At 42.7% G+C, this 26,398-nt stretch overlaps 1 protein-coding gene across 2 annotated transcripts in view; it reads right to left on the bottom strand.

The window, feature by feature from the left end:
* EVA1A (eva-1 homolog A, regulator of programmed cell death) overlaps positions 1 to 26,398 on the bottom strand; it is a 202,334-nt gene that overhangs the window by 141,985 nt on the left and 33,951 nt on the right. For both annotated transcript variants that reach the window (XM_085057001.1, XM_085057002.1), the window contains exon 2: positions 3,805 to 4,019. In XM_085057001.1, the coding sequence (XP_084913127.1) occupies positions 3,805 to 4,019 (215 nt within the window). The remainder of the gene's footprint in view (positions 1 to 3,804; positions 4,020 to 26,398) is intronic.

Genomic DNA, 26,398 nt, shown 5'->3' with positions numbered 1-26,398 from the left:
AGGGCTGTGATATCAGTGGGACCATGCAATATCTGGGCATGTCAGGAGCCATTGTCCTTGGCCTGCCAAGAAAGCTAGAGCAGTTGGGAATATTTCCTTCTACTCAGTATTTTACTTTTAATCCAGAATAATTGGGGAAAATAAGAGCCACTTTGGAAACAGCAACACCAGGCCTCTGTTTTCATGATCAAGAGCTGCCCTGTGCTTTGAGAGCCATTGCCGGAAAGTTTATCTCATCTTTCCATCAGCGAAGAGGTCAGCTCCCTTTTGCTTCTTTTTTTTGGTTTCACAGCAGCCTTCCTGGTGGGTGAAAATAAAAAAAGGGGAGGAAGGGTTCAGGGAATCCTGTGGTTAGCATGCAAGGAATCTGCTCCCTTTTGTAGGCCTGCTAGAGTGACAGCAGGAGATGGTGGCAGCCAAGGTGTCCTGTCTCTCGCCTGAAGGACAAAAGGAAATACAACATCAGCAGCACTAGTGATTCCTGTCATCAAGGACTGGTTGTCCTGGAGAGTATTACAAGAGACACAGGGCACAGGCCATGCCCACAGGCCCTCCCCAAATTAGCTAATCTTTCTAAGGAGAGTCAGGATTCAGCTCCAGAGCATATGCTCAGCACAGCTCCTTCTGGGGAAATGAGTCACACAGTAAGACATGCCTCTTGAAAGGGTGTTTATCTGACGATTTCAGTACCTGTGCCCTCAATGTCTTTGATAAAATTCCGGGGGCAGAAGCACAGCAAATTAAGTGCCTCCTCAGGGCCTTCTGTTTTCCTTACAAATAAGCTGTGGTTTTATTTTCTGCCAATTTATCAAAATTAGAAAATTGCAGGTAATCAGCTGTAAAGTGTAATATAGCTTTCTGGCAATAAGCAATAACTTTAGCCAACAATAGGACATTCTTCCGTGCAGACCTCAAGTGGTTTATTGCGGAAAACAAATAGTATCAGAAATAGTGGTCCAGAATTCAGCCTTCCAGTACATGAAGGGGGTCTTCAAGAGGCTTACAAGAAAGATGTGCAGTCATACAATAAGGGGGAAAGGCCTTGAGGTGAAGAAGGGCAAGTTTAGATCAGATATTAGGAAGAAATTCTTTACTCACAGAGTGGTGAGGCACAGGAACAAGCTGCCCAGTTCTGGCTGTCCCATGCCTGGAAGAGTGAAGGCCAGACTGGATGGGGCTTTGGGCTGCCTGGTCTAGTGGAAGGTGTCCCTGCCCATGGCAGGGTACTGGAAGAAGATGATCTTTAAGGTCTCTTCCAACCCAGACCATTCTATGAATGTGATGATTCCATGAATGTCCAAATTCTTTGTGCATTTGTAAATTACCACTGACTCTGACATTACAGTGTTAGAATAACAGAAATGTGTAGTGTGAGGTCACTGGGTCACTGACTTAATGTCTCATACATGCTCTTCCAGGTGGTCTGTATTTCATTTCAAACAAAAACAAGTGACTAAAGCAAGGAATCCTGGCAGCCAATCACATAAAGCTGAATTAGTAGTGGCTGTCTCAGTGTAATCAACTCTTTCTTTTCCCTTTTTAACACAGAAACAATGTCTGAACTGGACATTTACAGTCGAGAGAGATTCTAAATGGGAGTTTACACTCAGAGCTAGTGTTTGCAGGGAACAGAGTTAATAAATGCCCCTTACACTCCCTCCAGGCCACTCTCCAGAGAAGCAGCAAATTTATACAGTCATGGGTTTGATTAGACACGGTGATTTTATATACTTAGTTTTGAAGGGTTTGGTTTGGCTGACTTTTTCAATTACTGACAACCAGAATGCACACACAATTGGTCCTGCCTGTAGCAGCCATATATCTGAGCTGCAAAACCACAAAAATACGCACAATTTCCTTGTCTACAGCTTTCCAATTTTCCTACACATGTGCATTTCCTACCAGTGAGCTGCAGGCAGCTTGCCATTCAGCTTGTGGAGTTCCTGGCTTACCCTTCAGAGAGGCCTCAGCCCCTCCAGGACTGAGAAAGAAGATGAGATTCATCTCTGGCATTTGGACTCATCCTACGCTGGGCAAGCACAACACATTGAGGGATCAAAGCCACGTCTGGGGGCACCAAAGGGGCACTGTGAGACTTCTCCAAAAAGGCTCAGGAACTTGCCAAAGGTGTCCCAGGAAATTTGTGGCAGAACAGAGAATGTCAGCTACTTTCCTAGCACATCTGCATCCTCAAAATGGGTTAATAATTGTGTTTTGGTCTCAGTCATGTAACAAATGTACTGTTCAAGGGATCTGCTGCAGGACTACCTACAGGAAACACAATTCTCGCTCTGATAAACAGGGATTGGGAATTACAAGCAGCCCAAATACTGAAGGCAGTGCTAATGGGGAACAGCTCTGAGGACATAAAGAGCTAAGAGAGGCAGGTAAGGTTTTCTTTTCAATCACTCCTACGTATAAAACCATGAAATGGAAAGCCTAGGGTAATATCTTCCCTCTTCTCAAGTTCTTCCAGATGCCTTAAGTGGGCTGCTTGACTACAAGGGTTGAGGCAATGCTCATAGCTATCAATCACCTTGGCAAATGAAATGCTGCAAGTAAATTTTTCAGTAAATCAATAAAAGAAGGGAAGGCTAGCCTCTGCCAAAGCTTTTTCCCCATGTTCTCCCACCCTAAACAACACAACTACCTCCTGTCTGTTTCATGATGAACTTTCATTATCGTATCTGAGAAAACCTTCCACTGATAAGGACCACTTTCCCCCAAACTACAGCTCAGTCTTTTGCTGTGCAGTGGAAGTGACATGAGGGCAACTTCAAATCTGTCATCTTAAGGGTTACACCAACCTTGTGCAAATTCTTGAGAACTTACCACTAACATTTGGAAGCCAAAGCACTCACATCAACTTTTTAAAAATGCTGTAAATGTCTCTTAAAAACCCTGGATGCAAGAGTGAGAAGTGATGTGGAAAACTCTGGCCTTTAGCCAAATTATAAAAGAAATTACTCATTAGCCCTGTAGGTTCATGATCTAGTTCTGCTATAAATTTTTATTATGAGTTGTTATTGATTCTTAGCCATAAACACAATGGATGCCTCAGAGTTTTGCCCAAAAGTTTTCACAGTCCCAAATCCAGCACTTGGAAAACTTATGCTTACTTCAACACCCAGGAGCAGACCCTCCTCATCTCAACATCAGCCAACTCATGTCTCTAATTTTAGTTGTTCCTACTGACAGTTGAGTAACACTGGCACCTTCCACATAATCCTTTGATTTCCTGACATCACATGGGCTCTTGGGAGGATACATAGGGACAACATTCCCTACATAAATGGTCAGAGCTGATTAACTACTGGGGGATGTTACGAGTTACAGTGATGTACGACCACTTACAGTGGCCTAAGAGCCAAATGAGTCACAAGAAGTAAAGCCAAGGATTCTCTCTGGGTTTCAAGTTACCAAAGTAAAAGCCTCTTGAAATAGGATCTAAAGCAAAAAGAATGCTACAGCAATTTATGAATGTGTTGAAAAAGCTAATCATTGGGAAGGAAAACTATAAAAATAATGCTCTTCAAACCCAGTCAAACAAAATGTAATCTTGAAGTGTAATTCTCCTTCAACCACATTCCTGAACTGTTACTGACTAGAGTTGCAGGAAAACTAAGAAATTCACCAACAAAATCTAATTCAGTCCTGTCTAAACTACAAGGATGAATTATCCACTAAGCTGCGTGAGATGTCAGAGCTTCCATGCTGGGTAGCCTTGCTTGATACAGTGCAGCACCAACACTGAGAGCTGCTGCCTAGCCAAGGAAAGGTGAAGTCCAAAATGAGTAACAATACCTGAAGAGAAGTGCCAACTGAACAAGCAACATCTTCTTTAATTAAAGTTGCATAGGAGTGGGGATAGCGAGAAGGGCACATCTGATGACTTGGTACAATTCGGCCGTAAAAAGAAGACTGGATGCTGATGGTGGTTCTGTGGGGACATCTCAGGGACACATATTCTCCATCACAGGCATGGTCAGTGTAATTCTTTAGTACCTGTGATATGTAACCTGCCAAAACAACCACAAAAACCATCATTAGTGAAAGGTAGTTAATATTTAGGTGATTTACAGCAGTGCAGCCAACAAACGTAAGTAAGAAGCAATGAGGGACGCAGATTTTGTTGTAATCTCACAAAGGTGCAAAGGAGAGACACAATGACATGGATGTTAGGGACACTTGGTCATTTGACCTTTAGCCATGCTTCATATCCTTAGTGGAAGCAACATTTGGATGCTGCAATCTCATAGTCAAATCATATAACTTATACAACATCAACATATCTGTCAAGTTTCCTTCTGCCATACTTGTCACTCAGACATCATCTAGATGCCACATGCAATTTTTGCTCCCCACTAATACAAGACAGATTTCAATAAACTGGAGTGAGTACAAAGAGCCACCAAGAAGGCTGGGAGCTGGAGCACTTTCCCTGTAAGCAGTGGCTTCTTCAGCCTGGGAAAATAATAGCAGCCTGCCAATATCTGAGGTTATCAAAGGGATGCAGCCAGTTTCTTCATGTTGGTGCATGGTAGGAGAATGAGAAATTACAGGCACAATAAGAAACACAGGAGTGTCAGGCCAGGTTTATGAGCAGCTCCTTCAGAGAGCGGTCAGACTGTGGAGCAGCTTGCCCAGAGAAGCTGTGCAGTCTACATTCTTGGAAGTTTTCAAGACATTCCTGGATAAAGCCCTGAGCAACCTGGTCTGACACTCCAGGGCAATAGGTTAGACTAGAGAACTGAAGTCCCTTCCAACCTCACTTTTCCTATAAACTAATGATCATGGGCAAAAAGGCCCAAATGCAGAGCCACTAAGGGGAAATTTGGGGTTACAACTGGTTGTATGAGGTCCTATTCCATCCTGGCACACCAGTCAAGTCTTTGATCTCCTTTCACAATACACCATTTTAAATCACACATCTTTGATCTCGTTTCACAATACACCATTTTAAATCTTCTGGCTGCACCTTCTTTTCTAGACCTTTGACACTTCCCCAAAGCTTTGCTTTCTCTCCAGTTCTGTAAAGTTTCAATCTTTTTAGAAGGAAAACAGTGTGCAAAATGAAATCTCTCCTTGTTTCTTAGAGGATTATGTTATCCACTATAATGAAGTTGTTGACAATAATAAAGCAGGGGGACAAAGTCTCGTTAAAATCACAGTGAGTCAAAAGGGCTGACTACAGTCAGGTTGCGATGGGAACTTCCAAACAATCCTAACTTTGCTGCACTTGAGGGAATCTCCCTCTTGCTGATAGAGACATCCATACAGGGAACACTACAGCATGTCCCACATCAGTGTCAGCCATGGTCCCACTCAACCCCACAGATCTCCTCTCTGCAATGCATTTGGAAACCCCATTCCCACTACTGCCACCAACACAAGCCTACCAGTGGCCACCCCACAATGCCCTGTCCCTATCTTCCTCTGTGGAGGAATCCAGGTAGAGTACTATGGAATGGCTGCTGGTAGACTCTTAATGGATAGAGTAGAGAAAAACTTGGTTTTTAATAATAATGACTATTCTCCTGGTGGCCCATAAGAACAGAATAACTTAAGCTGATACCTCTGCAAGTCATCTAGTCCATCCACCTGTTCAAAGCAGAGCCAGCTTAGTCCAGCTCTCCCAAGGCCTTGTCCAGTTCTGGACATCTCCAAGGGTGGAGCCTCCACAACCTCTCTGAGCACCCTGTGCCACAGTTTAACAGCTTTCACAGTGACATTTTTGTTTTCATTCCTTGCAATTGGAGTTCCCCATGTTAGGACTTCTTTTTGTTCCCTTTGGTTCTTTTATTGATACATTTTTGTACCCACTGGTACCTTTCAGAGAGAAAACTGTTCTATTTTGTCTGTACCTTTAGGTATTCTAAAACTGTAATTAGATACCACTTTCCTAATTTTTTACTTCTAGATGAACAGACCAGTTTCCTCACTTCCCCATTATTCATCACATGTTCCAACACCCTTGCCTTCCTGGCAGCCAAATGTACTTTCTCCAGATCTTCAACATCTTTGTGGCACTGAGGAGCCAGCTTGGCATGCTGTTACCCTCCATCCCTGCAAGGTGCACTGCTTCCTCACACTCACCACCCTGCCTCCCAAGACATGACAGTGCATCCAGGGAAGCACAAACTCTTGTGGTTTGAGAGAATTCACATGGATTTCTCATTTCAACATCAACTCTAGCTTTCCTTGCAGATGCATCTGTAGGCTATATTTGCTCCAAGTTAAGCACTCCCAGGGCTTTTTTCTCTCTCCCTAAAGCCATATCCAGCAACTTCTTCTTATTCTCCAAAATGATATGACCTACATCCAGAGCTTTTACTGGGAATAGCTCTTCTTCCATACCAACACCAAAACCTAGCTCAGGAGTGCTGTGAAAGACCACCAGTCTCAACAAATTTCAAGGTGTCTAAACCAGCTACAATTACTGTTCTTAGAGATAACCAACACACAGCAATTTAGCTTCAGCATTTAAGCTGCCACTGTGAGGGCTAGATTCTCTGATTTCTCTGAATTTTAGCCTGTAGTTCTTACTTAACAATTCTGTTGCTGCAGTGCCTCGAGGTGTGTGCCAAATAAATATTTGCTCAAATCAGCACATTAATTTCCAAGTCCCCAGGGCAGCATTTGCTCATAAGAAAAAAGCTGAGGCACAGCCCCAGTTATCAGATTGAGTGACAGGGCTGCATCAGACCAGGAAAAAGCACTGTTTTAGTGCCTTTATCTCACTTGTTCAAGGAAGCGCTCTGGGATAAAATCAGTTACTGGGGTGGACCTCCTTTCCCAGTTGGCAGGATACATGCCCTGGGGATGCTGCACATCTAGTCCTGGAATTAGTTCAGCTCTCTCCCTCAAAAGGAAGGCAACTATGCAGGATAGGCATCAGGACAAGCAAACAACAAACAAAATCAGAATGCAACACAAAATATTGAAACACACTTTTCATGCTGTTTCTCCAGTGCATTAGGACTTTTCCCTGAGGCTAACCTATTAAGGACCCAGAGAAATACAGCCAAAGTGCAGTCAAGACTCTACTGTCTCCTCTGAATATTCAATTACTCTGTCAGAACAGCCATCCTACAGCATGCTTTTCATATTACCAACTCAGGATCAGGGAAGGTTTCAGCTCCTGCAATTAGTGCAGATCACTTGTTGAAACAGCTCCTTCCTCTTGTCTTCCATCAGCAATCTCAAAATAACTTGAGTTCGCTCAAGCTCAAGATATTGAAGGGATTGAATGCTTTGAAGGTGACTGACTCTAAATAAACAAAGCACGATGTCTGAAACATCTGGCATTGACCACTGTAGAAAGAAGATACTGGATTAGGCACGGGCATGGTCAAGGAGCAGATGATGTTCTCCAGAGACCAAAGGAAGTGGCTGTATAGAATTAATGTTTTGGGGTTTTTTCTATTTAAGTGTGTCAGATTTGTACTATTTCATTGGTAGTTCTTTTGAAAGTGTTGGCATTTCATTACCCATTGATTCACGGTTCAGTAACACAAAATCTGAATTATTTTCAGGACCCTTGTTGAATTTTCAGTAACAAGTCTCCAAATTACCTTTTGTATCATTACATGTGGCACCAGGGAGGGAACTACTGGGACACTTTTTGTTGAATCAAATACTTAAACATGAAACCAATGACAAGTGTTTGAGGTCTTTAATAGCACTTGTATACCAGGGTAAGACAATGTTAGAGCAGGGAGTAATTTGAGCTTTTCTTTAAAAATATGTATTTCATTTGAAAACATGGTAAAAGCAAAAAAGAAATCTAAAGCATTAAGCCTATCAAACCTTTTCCAAATGCTTCATGTTTTGAAAACCTGGGATAACAAAAACATTCTCAAAATGTTTTGGGTTTAGCAGTTCTCTTTTTTCAAGGATTGTGTCTTGGACATGAAATCTTTGATGGTAGGCTTCCATACTCCCAAATACAAATTAAATCAATGTATAGGACTCCAGAGTTAAACATGTCCTTGATTCAAAATACTAGTGCCACTACCAAAGCAAGCATTTGCACTTGGAGACAGACTAAACAACCAAAAGAAATGCATCACAAAAATGATAGATCATTTTTCCCTCAAAAAATAAGGAAATTTTCCCTTAAAACACCACTTGCAATTTATTTTTCCAAAGTGCAGTGTTTGCCTCCTATCAGTCATCAGCAATTATTCTACACTACTCACCAAACACAATGCTTAATGCTGACTGTAACTTTACCCCTCCCAGCAATGTCAACCCCCAAGACTCATTTGAACAATTGCCTGTTCAGGAAACTGTTGATCAGTTCTCATCCAACAGTCAGTTTTAAATCTTAACACATATGGAGGAAAGAGAAACATAAAGCTTCATACACAATATCATCATTTTACAGGAACTGTAAATCTAAACATCATCCTTTATTACTCTCATGGAGCTATAGCCCTTCTTTTCTGAAACCAAAGCAGCTGATGGAGCAGTTCACAAAAGCACAGATGGCAAAAGAGCTTTCACCCCATCCAGAAGCAGGATAATACAGCCTCCAGTACATAAAGGGGCTTTACAACAAGACCAGGGAGGGGCATTTCATGGGGGTGTGTAATGATAGGATAAGACAGAGTGGTTTTAAATTAGAAAAGTCTCCTCTTAGAAAGAAATTCTTTCCTGTAACAGTGGTGAGTCACTGGCACAGCTGCCCAGAGAAGCTGTGGCTGCCCCATCCCTGGAAGTGTCCAAGGCAGGGCTGGATGGGGCTTGGAGCAGCCTGCTCTAGTGGAAGTTGTCCCTGCCATGTCAGAGGGTTGGAACAAGATGATCTTTAAGGCCCATTTCAACCCAAACTGTTCTATGATTCCATAAGTCTATGAGTCTGTAACTGTTCTATGATAACAGTAGAGCACACAAATATTCATTTATATATCCCATTTAACCATGGCTGTTTAAAAGCACTAAGTCCTTTTCTCCTTCTTCCAGTGAAACCAGTTCTAGTTTTGCTTCACAAGGCACAATAGCAACACACCAATCCTCAGAACAGAAATTTCATCTTTCACCAGAGAATATCTCTGTAGGAATGTGCTGGAAGAATAGAGACAATTGCAATAGCACTAACACTTTTACAGTTTGGGTGTGATCCAAAACGTGTAAAAAATTACAAGAAAATTCAAAGGATTCTAATGGTTAATGAACTACTACATATAATTAAAGCCAGAACTTCATGAACATCTGCATTGAGCTATATCCAAGCTATTGTAATGTCTTCTTAAAATATCCCATTCTGAGCTCTTGTGGTTACAAATACAGGAGTGCATACATATCATAGAGAAAAATCAACCTCATGAAAAAAAGGACTTTATACTTAGAAATAAGCGATTTCCCATCATCTAAAACACATGGAGTCACTGCAATTAACTGCTAGTGAATTAAATATTCCCTTGTTGCTGGTTGACACAGATTCTTTTATTTTTAATCTGCTTATTTTCCAAATCCATCTTGTTTTTTCAGTATCTGCTGCCATTTTCTTCTTGTTTCCTCAGCTTCCATGCATGTTTTGGAGACACTGAATGTGAAACAACTTTTTTTCCAGGAGATACCTTAATCGGATACTTTTCTGGAGTTCAGACAACCCCTAAACCACACTGGTTTTCAGGCAGGCTGGGGACTGGAGAATTTCAGCCTATTCTTCTCAGGCAGAGCACTGATACTCATAACATGTCACAGAAACTGTGCTAAGCCAGGGGAGTCGAGTAACAGCCACGAGGATGAGCCAACAGGGCTGAAACATGAGCCTAGGCAAGGCTTGAAGCCAGAGCAGGGAACTCAATGAATGCACTTCATAGCAGGCATTACTGATAATCCTGCGGTTGTAGCAGCAAAAGCAGCTCTCTCAAATCACAGAGCAGCCCAGCACGGACAAGTAGGGTTTGTTTTGCTTTGTTACTAATGCTGGAGATTAAAACGTGCTATTACAATTCTTCTACAGAGGGATTTGCTTTCAGTTCAGCTACTCCCCAACCCTTTCACCTTTCAGATACCATACAGCTCTGAACAAACCTGGACATCTTGTGAGCATATTTGGGAAAATATTTTTATTCTAAGTCAATAGTTTCCTGCCCACTATCTGATCTTCTGTACTGCAGTTACAGCTCCAAACAGCATCCAGTGTTAACTTGGAAAAATGGTTTTGAAACAAGAGTGAATTTAGAACTGTAGCTGAGTGACAGCATTTCAAGGCTAAACAGGGTAAGGTTTTGTAAATGCTGCTCAGTATTTCATAGGTCTCCTGGGTTTGTGCAGGGATGAGAAAGTAGTGGAAGTTAGATTCGTGAAGGCTAGGGGTGACAGGAATAAAAACACTGTCATTTTCAACTCTGCAGGCTTGAATATTACACAGATGCTATTGAGGATTATTGCTAATTATTCTCTTAAATTCCCTAACTGTAAACTCCAACAAAATTTAATAAAACACTACTGCCTTTCCACAGATTGTTGGAATTACTCTGGAGAATTTAAAAAGCAGCTCCAACTGCAAGTATTTTGGTCTAGAACTTTAAACAATTGTTCTGAAAATTCAATACAAAAAATCTTTTTTGTTGCTTGAATATCACCTTAGATGATTTTCTTTGAATGTCCTGTAAGTCCGTAGTTTCTTGGGAGCTTACTTTACTTTACAGTTATGGAGATTTTTTTCTTTTAGTATCCCACATTTTGAAAAGACAAATGAAAAGAGTTTTAAAACTTATCTTTTTTTTTTTTTTTTTTTTTTTAAATGCTTGGATCAGGGAATATTTATCCTGGAAGGGCCTCCTGCAGGTCACCCAGCCCAAACTGCTGCTTGGAGTGGGGTCAATTTCAAAGTGAAATCAAGCTGCTCAGCACCTCGTTCAGCCCTGAGCAAGGGCTGCCAAGGACAGGGATTCCCCAGCCCCTGAAGCACCTCTGCCAGCGCATCACCATCCTTCTCATTCAATTTTTTTCAAATTTTTTTCAAATAAGTGCTCAGAATTTCCCCTGTCACAGCTCATGTCTCCTGCTTCCCACCTCATTAGTTTGCACCTGAGAGGAGCCCAGCTTTGGTTTATGTATTCCCATTTTCAGGAAGCAGAAGCAAGCATCTGGGTACTGCTTAGAATTTCCTTCTCCACCATCCCTCATATGCCATGTGCTTCAGGTCCAAACTATTCTCCTGGCTCTCTGCTGGACTCCCTCCAGTTTGCCAGTGTTTCTCCTAGAACTGTGTATGAGTATCATTACCTGTAACTCAAGGGGTTGACCACCTGCTTCCTCTAGATACCAGGAATTTCTAAAATACCTGGTTTCCCCAGCTCTATGGCTCCAAACAGCCACAATGTTACAGAAAATTTGACAGTGCAGAGAATTTGGTTGAAAGGTGCTGCCAGAACTTCGGGACAAGGACTTCACCAGCTTGCAACTCTCTCTCCAGCTACTTATTCCTGCTCCCTTATTGCAGAACTAAGCCTCTTCCAATGATTTGTGTGCATGTGCATGTATGGAGGTGACAGCAACCAGAGCTGGAGCACAGAGAAGAGGGTCCAGGGATGTGTCCTGCCAGCCCCTGGAGCAAGAGATGCCATGGACCGTGTGTAGGTACATCTGTGACCTTTACTGTCTATCGAGCTGGACTGGCTGGCAAGTAGAATAAAAGCTTTGGGAGGTAGGTATGAAAGCAGCCTCAAGTCTGGGTGAAATACTGCAGGAGAACCTGAACCCCACCATAACTGGGGAGTTCATTTTTTTGCAGTACTAAATTTCTTAGAACGCTTTGTTAAAATAGTGTAATAACTTTATAAATATTAATATATAAGTAATATGTTAGTGTTACAGCATTATAAATATTAATGTCTTGCTTTAATTGAAAAAGGACAACTTGCAGTAGTATGTATTATGTGTCAAATATATAAAGTATATTGCATATAGCACAATCAAATTTATGAAATATCTTATAGCATAACCAGGTCATCTTGGGAAGCCTTATGGGGTTTTTGCAGTACTCAGAGAATGAGAGCTGTGATTTTGAGAGAGATTTAATGTATACTTCCAACAGCCCCAAAGGTCAATTCCACGCACTGTGACAAGCTGGGCACTATTTCATTCCAGAGATACAGCTGCAGTAAGGCTTAAGGTCATTGCTTTACAGCTGAGGGAGCTACATGGGTGATACTTCCTGAGCAGCTTCAATTTGCTCTTTCTCCTTGGATCTCAACCAAGTCCTTTCCAAAACACAGTAATCTCACACATAAATCACAGCACTGCTCACTCTGGCCTTGCCATTGCATTCTAAGTAGCAATAAAGAACTCACACCACCACAGCCATGTAGTTCCTCTAAATTAAATTATAGCAGATTTATTTTATTAAAAGGACAGTTTTATCTAGGTGGTTTATATACAAGAGAGTTTTAACAGCAAAACTACAGTGATATAATTAGTCTGCCATAGTTATACCCATATAATTTTCCATAGTACATTCATAACTAACAATGCACCTTTTCTCATTTATCCAAGTCCCACTGTGTCGCTGTTGAGCAGCTAGCAGAGTAATGAATGCATCGGTTCTCAGTGGCAAGAAGGAATGACCTTTATTGTTTTGATTTCATCACATATATAGAGTTCTCAAAAGTCACCCAGATTGGTCAGTCAGAAGCCTTCCCCCAGGCCTGATTGGCCAGGCCTGCACTGCCCAAGTTCTGGGACACTGTTCCAAAAACATCCAAACTTTATCTTTATTTACAAAACACGAGAAAACTTCTCATGGGAAAAACTGTGCTAGCCACACCACTGGTGTTCATTTGGACTTGCACTTTCACAAAAAATCCTTTTGATCCCACCTCTTCAGGTGACAGTTCTTATGGAAAATTCAGCCTTGAAAATCAACATCATTACAAATCTAAGATGCAAACAGAAAGAGCCTAGCTAAGAAAAAACAATCCCAAAACTTGGTGTCTTCCTGCAACCAAGTTTAAGAGCTCAAACAGGATCTCTGCCAAAACTCAGCCTTTCCTATAAACATCTCTGGGCCTGAGGGCAAGGAACCTAATAGCTGTTCTGCACCTTTTGGTGCAGTCACTAAAATTTCTGAAATCAAATTTGTGTCATTTGGCACCTCTATGTCCATCAAATCCCTTCTTGGGCTCTCCTTAGCTGTATCAGAAGTCAATGCTGGCAAGCACAGTGCCTGACAGCAGCAGCCTGCTGCACCCTCATGCCCAATGAATGCACCTTACTTTTATCTCTAGTGTTTTGAAAGCATGGGATTTACCGGTTCACAACATACCAAAGAAAATTCAGTCTCAAATCTCCTCTGGAAATAGGAAATATTTGGCATCTGTCATGAAAGCAGATGCTCTGTATCTCTGTATCTCTAGTAAAGTCTGTGAGAGATCCTTCATGTCCCCAAACAGCATGACAGTGAGAGACAGAGCACCAACCTGGGAAGTTTGGGAACAGTCCAATTTGACCACAACCCAGGCTTTCACCACTGCAAACACAGAGGGAAGGGTTTGTTTCTGTACCAGTAACATGCAGAAAGGGAACTTTAAATCAGCCATTCTATAACTGTGAGCCTCAGCACAGCTACAGCAGCAGCAGCAGTTTCCTAAAATCAACCTGGCCTTTGCCCACAGCTTTACTGGGATTGACAGGGTAGTATCCCATTACCACCCAAATTAAAAGAAAGCTTTTGCACAGCATATCACCCTGGGACAAAGAAAGTGGTTATCTGACCACACAAGTGACAGACAAGACTTTATGCACACTGACCAATCCTTCAAGCAAATCAAGAACTCAGCCATGACAATCTGACAAGGGCTAAGAAACTCAAACACTGAATAAACAGGTTTCTGCCCATTCAGAAGAAATTATTCTGACAAGACTATGAGTACAGGGCAATGGCAGATTTATTTAGACTGGGGCAAATGGCAGGAGGGAAGGCAAAAGTGCATAACCCCACAGGAGCTGCTGCTAAAACCATCACAGACAGATGTGAGTGCTTTGCACACAGTGCCAGGAGCCAGCTCTGGGGCTCTCAGAGTGACCACACATCCCTCAAAAATGTAGATTTCAACTGGCAGGTGAAAATGTTGAACAATTCTTGTGATCCCAGAGAGCAAATCTGGAATTCCTTGCATGAATTAATACAGTGTGAGTTACATGTGCAAATGCAAACCGGGCAGGGAAGAGTTTTTCTACAGGAAAATACTTCCAGTCATGTTGTAGTCTCCCCCACTGATTTTTAAAAGGGGTTCAATGGTCATTTTCATTAGAAACTTTTTTGCGCAAACTTCAATTCAAGGCCTCCCTCGTTTGGTGCTGTGAAATGATAGGTAGGGATAGGCAATCTCCATGCTCAAGGAGGTCAAACCACTCTGGATTGCTTTCCCACCTGGCAATTTTTCCAGTGAAGAAGCAGAAAATTTTGGGGGTAATGACAGATCACAGCCTGTGGTGGGAAGGGAAGCTACTGCTCACAGACATACAGCATGAGCTCTGCTGAACCACTGCAGAGAACCCACATTTGAGATCTCCCTCCAAACTAGAGACCTTGTGCTTAATTCTCCCAGAATTTGTCTCCCAAGACAATTCAAAAGTTAGGCAAAAGCTTGTTTCCAACACTGGGATTTTCACATCTCCCTTTTCCTTCTGCTTTACATTCCATATTTTATTTATTTATTCTTATTCAGGGTAGATTTGTCAAATTTAATGAAAGCAACAGCTCCGAAACAAACTTGCATCCTTTTCCCCAGGACCTTCAGTAAGAATTACGATGCTGCCCTCTGCATGACCTTCGCCTGTGAAATGCATATTTCTCTTTGCTTTGGCCAGGCCTTGGCAGCTTTATGAACCCCAAGAGAGGAAAGAAAATGAGTAGAGACTGAGACAAGATAGAAAAGGCTAAACAGTGAAAGGATAAAGCAGAGTAAGGGAAAAAGAAGGAGATGAAAAAGGGAAAACATAAGGAGACACAGGTTAGAGTAGACATAAAAAAAAAGAATCTCTTTCTTATTTGTCAGTTCAAAGTGTGGTCCCAGGAGCTAAACCTGACAGCAACAATCAGCTGGAAGGATTGTGGAGACTAGGTCACTTGAAACTGGAGGGACAGAGAGCAGCCTTAAAATAGTAAAAAGGAGAAAAGATAAAGATTTTGAGCAAGACTATCCATTTGTGACTTGTTTTTATGTCCCCATGTGATCGAGCTCCAAATCATACCTCCTTGCAAAAGGGAAAAAAAAATTATCCAGGATAAAATGGGAGCTCAGAGAGGCTGTAAAAAGAGGGGGGTTAAAAAAAAAAAAAAGAAGAAGAAGATGATGAAAAAGTAGGTTTGCATAAGTCTCTCCTAATTTCTGATGTTCTCTAGCTCTGATGACCTGGCTACAAACCTCAAGTATTCCTTAAGCTATTGACTTTAGCCAAGAGGGAGTTTATTATTCACCAGCAACTGGACAACTTTAAGCCATGATAAATGTTGTCAGGATAGCAGGAACAATGATTTCACAGGTAAATTGCTCCTTTATTGTTTGATATAAACAATACTAACAAGAGACAGGCATCTTGAGCATCACCAGTCCTAGCTGTAACATTGCCCAGCCAGCCTAAAGTCACTTAACCTCAACTTACCACAAATTCCTCCTGGAAAAGACAGGAAATTAGCACCTGGGTGTAAAGGCAGGACTGTCTCTATGCCTTGGGCTGAAGATCAAGTGTTAATGCAGGAGTTTCCTGTCTACCTGCTGAACAAGCTATACCTTCTGGTGCTCAAGTGAAAAGCTTTGAGCAACCTGGTCCAGTGGAAGGTGTCCATGCTTATGGCAGGGGGCTGGAACAAGATGAGCTTTAAGGTTCCTTTCAAGCCAAACCATTCTTTGATTCCATGATCAAGAATGATTACCTCTGGCTGGAAGCCACAGGGCCAGATGGAATTCCCAGTACACTTCATCTGGTATCAGTTTCATCTGCACCTCAGTTTTCCAAATATCAGCTGAAGATGCTCCCACCTCTATATCCATCGGAAGACCAGGAAAAAGAAATAAGGGCCTGCGAATGCAAAGTAGCAGGGGTCATAGAAAGCCTGGGGATAAAGAGATATAAATGCAGCCTGATTTTTATTCAGGACCACTCTGTAGCACTTCAGGATGTGACAAAGGAGGTGAAAGGATACACAAAGGGAGGGAACTGCTTAGTCTGGAATATAAGTTAATAATAATAATAAAGACATCTGACTAACAGAGAAAAGACAGAACAGCCCCATTATACCATATCACCCAAATCAGCTCCATAAAGGCAATAAGAGAGGACACAAAAGGTATTTCTCCTCACCTCTCACTGAAGCCATTCCCCATATTTGCAACTTCTTTCAAGGACAGAAATAATATTTGGCTTCTTTGGCAACGAAGAACAAAGGGACAATAGAAAGCCGACAGTGGAATTTATGAAGCTGAGTACTGCACTCACCCCTTGTCTGGGGACAGCAATCGGGCAGGGCAGGAAGGCCTCAGTGAAACAGCAGCTAGAAAAGCTTTTTGGCTAAAAGCTATTTGTGCTGCTTTGACACAGAGCAGTTGTTTTGACTAATAGGTTAGAGAAAGGGATTTCTTTAGCAGAGTAGCACTTTGAAGGGCTATTTGCCTCACAGCTGTAACAGCAGCTACATCCACAGTGCACGTTTTCCTCGTACCTATTGTGTTCCAGACCAAAACGTGCCACAGGCCCAAACAGCTTCAGGGGCAGCTGCTGGAAAACTCAAGTGAGAATTGTGCTCATATATGGACAGTGTTACAGCTAAAGGCTGTGATTAAACTGCAAGACCTGGGAGCATTTCCCAGTTGTTTGATCTGGGTGTATATCCCAGCTGTATCCCAATCCCATACTGGATCCAGACACATCACCCCCCCACCCCCGAAAAGTGATTTATTTTTAATTATTATTCTTTTTCTCTTCAGACAGCTTAGATTGAAGAATATCCCTTCCTACATTATCCTGGTTTGGGTCAGGACAGAGAACTGCACCCAGGTTTTCTGCTGTTGAGGATAATGTTATGTTTTCTGTTACACTAAGGAACGCCTCTGAACCTGTGAACCTCAGAACTGTAAGGAGCAGTTGATAGACCAGATGGTTTTTCCATCATTCAGAGGGAACCTTGACAATCTGCAGAAAGAAGCAAATAGGAATAGCATTAATTTTAACTAAGGGAAAATGCCAAGTTAGCTCATAGGGAGGAATATCCCTGTGCACCATGTTGGGGAAGAAAAGGCTGAAAAGCAGCTTGGCAGAAAAGAAGCAGGGTGTCCTGGCAGATGCCAAGGTGACCACAAGCCAGTAATGGACCCTCACAGCAAAGCCAGCCTTTGGTAGGTGCATCAACAGCAGATCAGGAGAGGAAAGCCTATCCGTCAGCACTGGTGAGACCCAGCTGGAGTGTTGTGTCCAGTTGTGGATTCCCTCATGCAAAAGAGATATGGACACACCAGTGTGAGTCCAGCAAAGGCCACAAAGATCAAGGGATGGAGTATCTGTTACATGGAGAGAGGCTAAGAAAGCTGGGACTGCTTAGATGGGAGAAGAGAAGGTTCAGGGGGATATTGTCAATGTGTATAAATAACTGATGGGACAGGGAGTAAAGAACACAGAGCCAGACTCTTCTCAATGATATCCAGTGAATGAACAAGAGGCAATGGGAACAAAATCAAATACAGGAAATTCCACTTAAACATGTATGTGTAACTGTGAGAGTGATCAATCCTGGAGTGGGTTGCCCAGAGTCACTATGGAGTCTCCAACCTTCCAGATATTCAAAATCCAACTGGACACGGCCCTGAGCAACCTGCTGTAGGTGACCCTGCTCTGAGCAGGTAGGCTGGACAAGATGATCCTAGAGGTCTTTTTCAGCTAAATGATTTTGTTATTCTGTAATCTTCCAACCTCAGTCATCCTGTGATAGAATCCCTTCTCAGGACAAGCCTCAGTATCCTTTAGAACAGCTGGGGGCGGGGGGGGATCTTTATTCAAAGTAGGATTTGTGTTTGTTATGACCCCAGGTGGATTTCAGCATCATCTCAGCTCTGCTTACACAGAGATGCCTATTAGTTATACTTGAACTGTCCTGCAACAGAGTTCAGAGAAGCAAGAAAAGGTCCTCCCAGGTACATCTCCTGGACAAGCAGCATCACTGACCTTTACAAACAACGTTATCATTCAAGCAAACTGCTGCTCCAGACAGTGGAAATGGCACTTGGCACCCTGACTGCTGAGTAAGGGCTGTAAAATATCACCTTTCAGGATTTGTTTAGTCCTCACATCAGTGTTTATTACTTAGATTTACTGTGATGCAAGCATGGAAACTGCTACAGGAACACAGATAACGAAATCTGAAAAATTTGTTAAGAGTTTTACATAATGGCTTAGTGTCCAGATGTTTCACAACCAACAGCTTTCCCTTGTAGCTTGCTTGATTACTCCTTCTGAAGTTCATTCTCCAAATCTCAACAAATGCCTCCCTGGATCACCACAAGTAATCTCTCAGCAAAAATGAGAAAAATTAGGCAGGTATTCCTGTAATGTCTTATGCTAAAGCACACGTCCAGACCAGGTCTGAAGTGTCACAAACTGAAAGCTCTGCCAAGTTTACTGCAGGTACTGAAGTTCGGCGGAAAATCCCAGATAAAAATCAATGTAAGTAAATGCAAAGTAACACATGAGAGGAGTCTTGAAGTAGCAACAGTTCTGTCAAAATGTAAAAACCAATATGCACTAATAACCAGGGAAAAAACCTAGGAATTGTTAGGAAGGAATAGAAGGCAATGCAGAAACCACCATGGTGTCACTGTATAACCATTCAATGCTCATGCCCAGAAGAGTGTCTGCATTACTAGATCCTCCTGCCATCTCCCTCCCCACTCAGAAATCATGGAGAAAATTTAGAAATTACTTAAGACAAATGTGTTAAAATGCAACGCTCTTCTACCTGGAAAATAGGTGACTGGGAGGTGAGACAGACCACACAGAAAGTGGAAGTGAGGAAGGAAGATGTAGGGACTGAAAGTGCTGTTTCTTCCAATCAAAAAAAAAAAATTTGTGAAACAAAAAGGGGGAAATTTCTTACTGCCTCCAAAGCTGAGCTGTGGCACTTTTGGCCACTACACTTCTTCAGGTTTGAAACATTCACACAGACCAAAAACACCACAACATCAATGAATGGAAGAAAAACCCATCAAGAGCCAGTGAACTCACATACAGCTCTTTATTTCAGAAGTTCTTGAGCTGTGAGGCTTGTCAGACACTAGAACAGGTTGTCCAGAGGGGTTGTCCAAAGACTGGCCTTTGCAGAGCACTTCAGAATCAGGTGGCAGGTTTACTAAGTGAGCCCATCAATCTGATTACAGTATCTGTCCCTGTTTCCGTAGCTTGGAGTTGTGGCACTGAGGTGGATTGTATTAAGCAGAGTTGAAGAAAAAAGAGGAGAAAAAGTGAAACAGGAGAACATTGGAGAGCATGGAGATGAAAGACACACAGGAAGGCATTGGATTAATGGACAAGCATTTATGCTGTGATCAGCTAATGCACAGAGATTAGCAAGCAAGGTATTTTCTGAACAAAAAAAAATGTCCTGTCAGCCACAAAGTGATGTACAAAAGACAGAACAGTCAAATGTCTAGGAAGCTGTAACTCCATCTTCCTTCCACTGTCTCTCACCCTTGAGGTGGGAGGGGGGAAAGGCAGGAGAAAGGTTAGGGGATGAAAACAACAGTGGGGAATTGGCAGAATGCCTCGGGTTCTGTGGAGCAGAACTGTCCCTCCCAAAGGATAAACCAAGGGCACACATCTTGGGTTTCCACAACATGCACCGTAACAAGGAGAGAAACTTCTTGGATACAATTTCAGTGTAGACATTACTTTCGGTGCATTGAGGAACAACAGAACTGTTATATCTTGGCTAAGCAGTGGGGAAAAGCACCAAAACCCTTCTATATATTGTTTTTAAAGTCACAGGGGTCAAGCAGAATTATTCTCCTAAGAAAAACAGAGCATTTAGGTGGGATGGAAATCTTCCTCAGAACTGGAAAGAGTAGGACAGCATGGAATAATTGCCAAAAACAAATTAACAATTCCGAAGAGCGGCGTTCAGAGCTTAGTGACTCTAAGATCTTGCAAGACTGAAATAATTCCTTCCAGCAGTTCTTGTTCCCCACAGGAAAAGAAAAAAACAGTAGGCTCCTGGGATACTTAATTCAGCAAACCCATCTGGGAACAACAGCTAAAAGAGACTGATCTGTTACTCAGAGCCTCACATACAGATCTATGATCCAGGGATTTCCAAAATCAACAGTAAAACAATGAGTCTTTCAACAACATGTCCAACCCAGGCGGAAGGGCTGGTTGGAAGAATTTTAAAGTCTGTTTCTTTCTGTCAAGACACCAGACCTAACAAGAGTGCAATGGAATTATTCTCCATTCAGGCTTGACCCAGCCTGGGTATCAAGATGTTTTTCAGATGAGACAGAGGGAGAAAGGATCATTAATGTTTGGAGCAGCTCTCAGCATAGCTCATGGGCAGACAGGATGCACAACTGTCATCAGGTTCTCATGGTCACTCCAAGTCTTCGCCTAGCTCTCAATCAAAATCTCAAGGGAAGATTGAAGGGCACAGCCTTCCCAAAAAGAGCTGGAGGTAGCTGATCCATGGCAATCCTTCCAAAGGTAGAAGGAAGGCTTGTGTGAGCTGGAAGCTTTTGAAGTGCTTAACTAATACACCCATCACTGAGAAGGGTAATATTAACTCAAACCCAGTTTGATGTTTAAAGGTGACTTGGAGCTTTAAAAAATGCAAAAATCCCTATAGATCAGCACCAAGTCACACTCTCCAAAACCACCACTGAGAATGTTTCAGTCAGCAGGTAAAACATCCACTCATCTGAAAATTTATGTTCTCCAGAATAAATACAGGAAATGGGAATTTAACCAGTTCTAATGTGAGTGATACAAAGTTTACCCACTTCTGCCCTCCCTATTTGGGACACTAAACACATTTATGGCCACATAAATGGCCATACAGCATCCTCATTTAAACCCAAACTCCCACACCAATGAGCAGAGGAGAGCATACCTGCTCTACCCTGTTCACACCTGACTGGCCACCCACCCCTACAGAAGCAGATCTAGGCTGATGCAGACTGTGTAAGGATGTGATCAGGTAGGGATCCACCCAATATTATAGCATTTAAATTTACATCAAAACCTGAACTATCAACTTTTGCATCTCTTTAAAGGCAACAGTGAGAAACAGTCACCTCCCAAGCACCATTTGTGAGCTGTCCCAGATATTTTTACCATGAAATTGTGTAATCTCTGTTCTTCATGTTACTCAAAACTCAGCTGAACAAGACTCTGAGCAACTTCAAAACCTCTGTGGTTAAAGCTTTGTTCCAGCTCCAGAAAAGCACTTAGGGACACTTTAAGCATGTGCTGAAATCCTCCTCACTTCAGCGGCCAAGGGACTGATGATTCCTATCTCCCCAACACTCACGGAAATCCCAGTCTGACAGAGATGCTGAAAAACTGAAGAGAGTTCACCAAGAGGACCACCAAGATGATTAGAGGGCTGGAGCACATAACACAGAAGGGTAATGAAAGTATGTTTGTTTAGTCTGGGAAAGATTAAGGGCAGGACCTAACTGCAGACTTGCACTTCCTAATGGGGTTGGTTATTGATGAGAAAGTCAGATCCTTCCCAGAAGTGCACAGAGAGAGGACAAGATGCTAAGGTCACAAGTTGCAAAAAGGGAAAACCTAAACAAGCTAAATTTTTCAACACTGGAGTGGATAAGTCCTGGAACAGGTTGCCCAGAGAGCCTGTGGAAGCCAGATCCTTGGGATATTTTCAGGCTATACTGGGCAAGGTCACAGCACCCTAACACAACTTTGAGGTCCACCCTGCTTTAACCAGGGACTTGAACTAGAAGACCCCCAATGATCCCTTCCACCCTAAATCCATTTATGATTCTCTGATTGAATTCCAGTCCCTTGAAGCTTTTGAACTCTCTCGTGCAGATACAACCACATGGTACAGCAGCTCTCCACAGGACAGATATGATTTCCTGAGTCAGGGAGCTGTTCCTTTATCTCCTCTTTCCCCCACAAATTTTAATCAAAGTTTCTCTTGCCAAAAGATAGAATGTTTTATTAAATGTGTTTTGAATAATTGGGAGAATTAAAGCTTGTAATAGTAGACTAATTTCTCCATCTCCTGCTCATCTTCAGACAGCTCCTAAGATTTCCACAATTATCATAGTCTGCTCTGTTGAACTGCAGAGAATTAGTTTTAACCTATAAGCCTTAAAATTGTATTTCATAGTGCACATTGCAATTCTGTGAGGAAGGAGGCATTTAGCATGTTAGGAGCCAGGCCAGTGGCAACAATAGGAGCTTTTGTACCAGGGAATGGCATGTTGCCTGGGAATGGGCCAGAACAACAAATTGATACGACAGGCTTTGCCTGCTGTGGAAGTATTAAATCTCAGCTGATAGTGGAACTATCACTTTTCTCTGAAAAGCACCATGATCTGAGCTATGCTGTCCCTTAACATAAAATGTAAATGACCCATGGACACAAGGGGAGGCTGGTGTAAGTCCCATTCAACCTGAAGGCTGGGAAGGTCATTTCCTAGACAGCTCCTAAAATTAAGCATAACAATATGCAACTCTCCCAGTCCCAGAGAAGTGAGTCTCTGGAGCAGTGAAGCACAGAGAATGAGATTCAGGAGCACAGGTCCTCTCTCTCACAAAGCCTTTGTTTGCACATCAGTACGCTCAAGTCAGCTCCCTCATTAAAGCCAATGCCAGGACTCTCTCACCTTAGGGCAGTCAACCTCTACCAATGCACATTTTGCAGAAGGGTAAGGGCTGGTAGATTAAACTGAAGCAGCAAAAGGCAGTAAAATAGAAAGTCCTCAAGGATAACTGAGCCAGTGTCACTTGGGTCCCTCTCTTTTAACTCAGTTCAGCTATTTGGATTAGTTGAGGCTCTGGAAACATCCTAATGCTCACACCTGGTCCCCCATAAGGCAGCTTAGCAACAAAGGGTATCAGTGGCTATCCCAGCCTGAAAATTACTTTTCCTCTGCAAACAAGGTAGAGGAATGCACTTGGCACTGCACTGGACATGTTGCAATCTAGGACTTCATGCTCACTTTAGGTTAGGGAGAAACACTTTTTAGGCATTTGTAAAGCTTCTCTAAAACCAGCACTGCAGTCCTGGTCAGGCCATAGCGAAGTGTTCGGGATCACCTATCTAATATTGCCAATTTACTGAGCTGTGTAGGAGCACCATCACCCCAGGATCCCTCTGCCATCCGTGGAGATGGAAGGGCACTTCAGCAGGGTATTTCAGCCAGCCTGGGATTGAAGTTGGCCTCTTGTCCTTCCACAGATCACAGGGTGTGCCCAGGACACATACATTCCTAACACAGACATTGTTTTCAAATAAAGGAGTGAGAAGGTTACTTCCCTCAGGGCTGTTTAAACCTTTGACAGATGTGAATTCATCTAAAGGTAGGAAACATCATATTTTCTATGTCTGAATAACAGCTTCACAAATCTGAGCCATGAGTGTTTTAAATCCCACCCAGGTATTCCTAAGCAGCTGGATCTAGGACTGTCCTAGGACCTAACTGGGACAAGCCAGTATGTCACTGCTCCCCACAGCTGTGTGTGCTGAACTGGGGTGAGAGCTGATCTCATGGAGGAGGAGAAACAATTATCAAACCACTCTGCCACAAGGCCTGGATGTAGCTTCAGAATTATATCAGACCCCCGACACTTCATCAGAAGTGCACAGTGAAAAGGAGATGGATGCAGTTTTATCTCCTCACTCTCTGTCTTAATTCTTTTCTGGGAGAATAGTCATCCAAGCTAATTAGTCCAAAGGTTTATGAAGGAAATAAGTAAAGCAGACAGCAGAAAGACTCCTTAAATCTGTAGATAACAAGGGAAGCTCCCTCAGCATTACACCATAAATTTCCCAAAACCAACGTCTCTTCATTTTATTGCTGAGGCCACCAAGTTTCCCAGAGTTCTTGGTTACAACAGGAAAAATGTAATTAGCGCATAGCCTGCCTTAAATTCGCATATCTATTTAAAGAAAGGTGCTCACCTATCAGGTTGTCATGATAAATAATTGTCCTTTTCCCCTTGGTCCAGGTGTGCCCCACCTGATCACTGTGGCAGAGAAAGGAGATGGTAGAAGAAGTGTGGGCAGGACCTGTTCAACTCAGAGTCTTTCACTAAGTCCCTTCCCAGGATGAAAACAGGAACAGCAGAAGTAAGAACTAAGAGGTAAAAGAAGGATGTGAGGAGACAGGCAAATCTGACCCATTTGTTTGCAAAAAGAAAGGTGTAGGTTTCATCAGCAATGAGCAAACTCACTATCCACTCCAGGCAAAGGACAGGAATATCTAATTTTCTCTCAAATATCTCCCCTCCTCCCTGTGAACATGAAGGAGGATTCATGGCTGAGATTTCAACCTTTTTTAACTCCCATACATGCCTGAGAGGCTCAGCCCGTGAATTACAACTCAGACAGGCTAACTCAGTGCCCTAACTAGTGGGTCATCAACAGCACAAGGAGGTGATCTGGGCAGTCAGGCTCTGGTTCCTTGCACTGACAACACAGGGAAGCAGAGCCCATCACTCAAATAATCAGAAACAAGTGCCAAATGTACCAGTTATTGGAAATATTCTTCACTGGATAATAAGGCAGCAATGACAAGTTATCCCAGAGCACTCCCTCATATCCACCACTGTCATTCAGCAAAGCAGAAAGGGCAGTGGGAGTTGTTTCAGAGAAAGTCTCCCAGAAAATGTTCATCTTGCAGGAGAGGCAAGAAACTAGATTTATAGCAATAACAGAGGGGAGAAGACTAGTGCCTGCAACGCTACAGCTCTTCCTCCAGTTTGTTTTGCACATTAATAACCCCATTCATGCAGTAAGGGGTTTGTGGCTTCAGAGATTCACTGTCCTTGTATTGCATCACGTCAGGTACAATATTTACAGGCTTTAGGAAAATTCAGCCTAAAAGCAGCCCTAGTCTTTTTGGAAGCTCTTACCAATAAGGGAGCCTCACAAAGACTCTTAGGAAAGGGGATTTGCGGGGGATTAGGATTAAGCCAGTTTCAGTTACTGAAAAGTGAACTTCTGCCCAGGGAATTAGAGCTGGGATAGCTAATTATTTGGCTTTCTTTTGCTTGTATCTTTCACTACCAAATATTAGAGCATGCTAGGGAGACAGAGAAAGGCAGCCAGACCTTCTGCAGTCAACAGGGCCACACACTGCCTGAACAAGCATAACATGAGAGGGGAAAAGACACCCTCAGGGAGTGTCCCCAAGTAACCATCTACCCGAGAATCCAAGGGGCAGGGAATAGTTCTGGTTAACTCCCAGGGCAAGAACACTTCGAGGCCGAGGGAGAAATGAAGATCAACCTCCATCACTTCTGTTTGAAGATCTGTACATGGTCATTACAGAGACCATGAGAGCACAACAGACACTGCCCAAGGTTCACTTGTGGCACAGCTCACTCCACACCGTGTCACAGTACATTGCTGCTATGTTAAGTGAAATGTGATGGCTGCAACCTTAATAAAACATGATTATGCCAAGAATGGGCCACTGTCTAATGGATAAAGTGCTAGACTGGGTTTCTGGGGCTCCAGCCAGGTGACTGAACCACTTTGTGGTGCTCTCAGGTCTTCCTTCCTTTCATGTAACTTCCCATTCTGTCCCCTCATTATGCCCCAGATTTTGTCCCTGAAAGTCTCACCAGGTCCTCCCACAGTGCCTATTTTGCCCCCAGTATTAGAGTACCAATACCTCAGCACCAGCATTAATAATTTTTGAAACCACTCTCTTCTGCAGCTGCCTTGACAGTCTGCAGCACGAAGAACACACACCCACATGAAGACTAACACTGAGATTCTGCAAACTATTAGGCAGGTTTTGGGGAATACATGAGCTAGGGGAGTCACCCAGAGAAATCCAGTCTCTCATGATCCATTCACTCTTGGCAGCAAGGCTGTGTCAGGCATTAGCTTTTGTGCAAAGGTGTTATGGTAATGGAAAAAAATTAACTTGAAGTTCAATTCCCAAATTCAACAAAAAAAGTCTCCTGGTTTCAATAAATTTCCGCGGCATTTCTGTGCAAGGGGAGCTTAACAGCTGCCCACTGTTTGTCTTTGATTTTCTCACTTGCAAGTCTTTATTTCAAAATCCCAAAAATGGTCTCTTCTGCTGTAGGTACAGTGAAAAGGGCCTACTTAGTTGAAATTAACCTCAAAGAAATTAATTTCACTCTTGTAACACAGTTTATCATGACAAAGTGAAAGCTTAAGCCAGGAAGGTTC

The sequence above is a fragment of the Lichenostomus cassidix genome, chromosome 3 (assembly GCF_008360975.1).
Source record: "Lichenostomus cassidix isolate B80296 chromosome 3, HeHo_3.0, whole genome shotgun sequence".
Taxonomy (NCBI): domain Eukaryota; kingdom Metazoa; phylum Chordata; class Aves; order Passeriformes; family Meliphagidae; genus Lichenostomus; species Lichenostomus cassidix.
The sequence above is the reverse complement of the archived record's forward strand: the minus strand, read 5'-3'. Positions and strand labels throughout refer to the sequence as shown.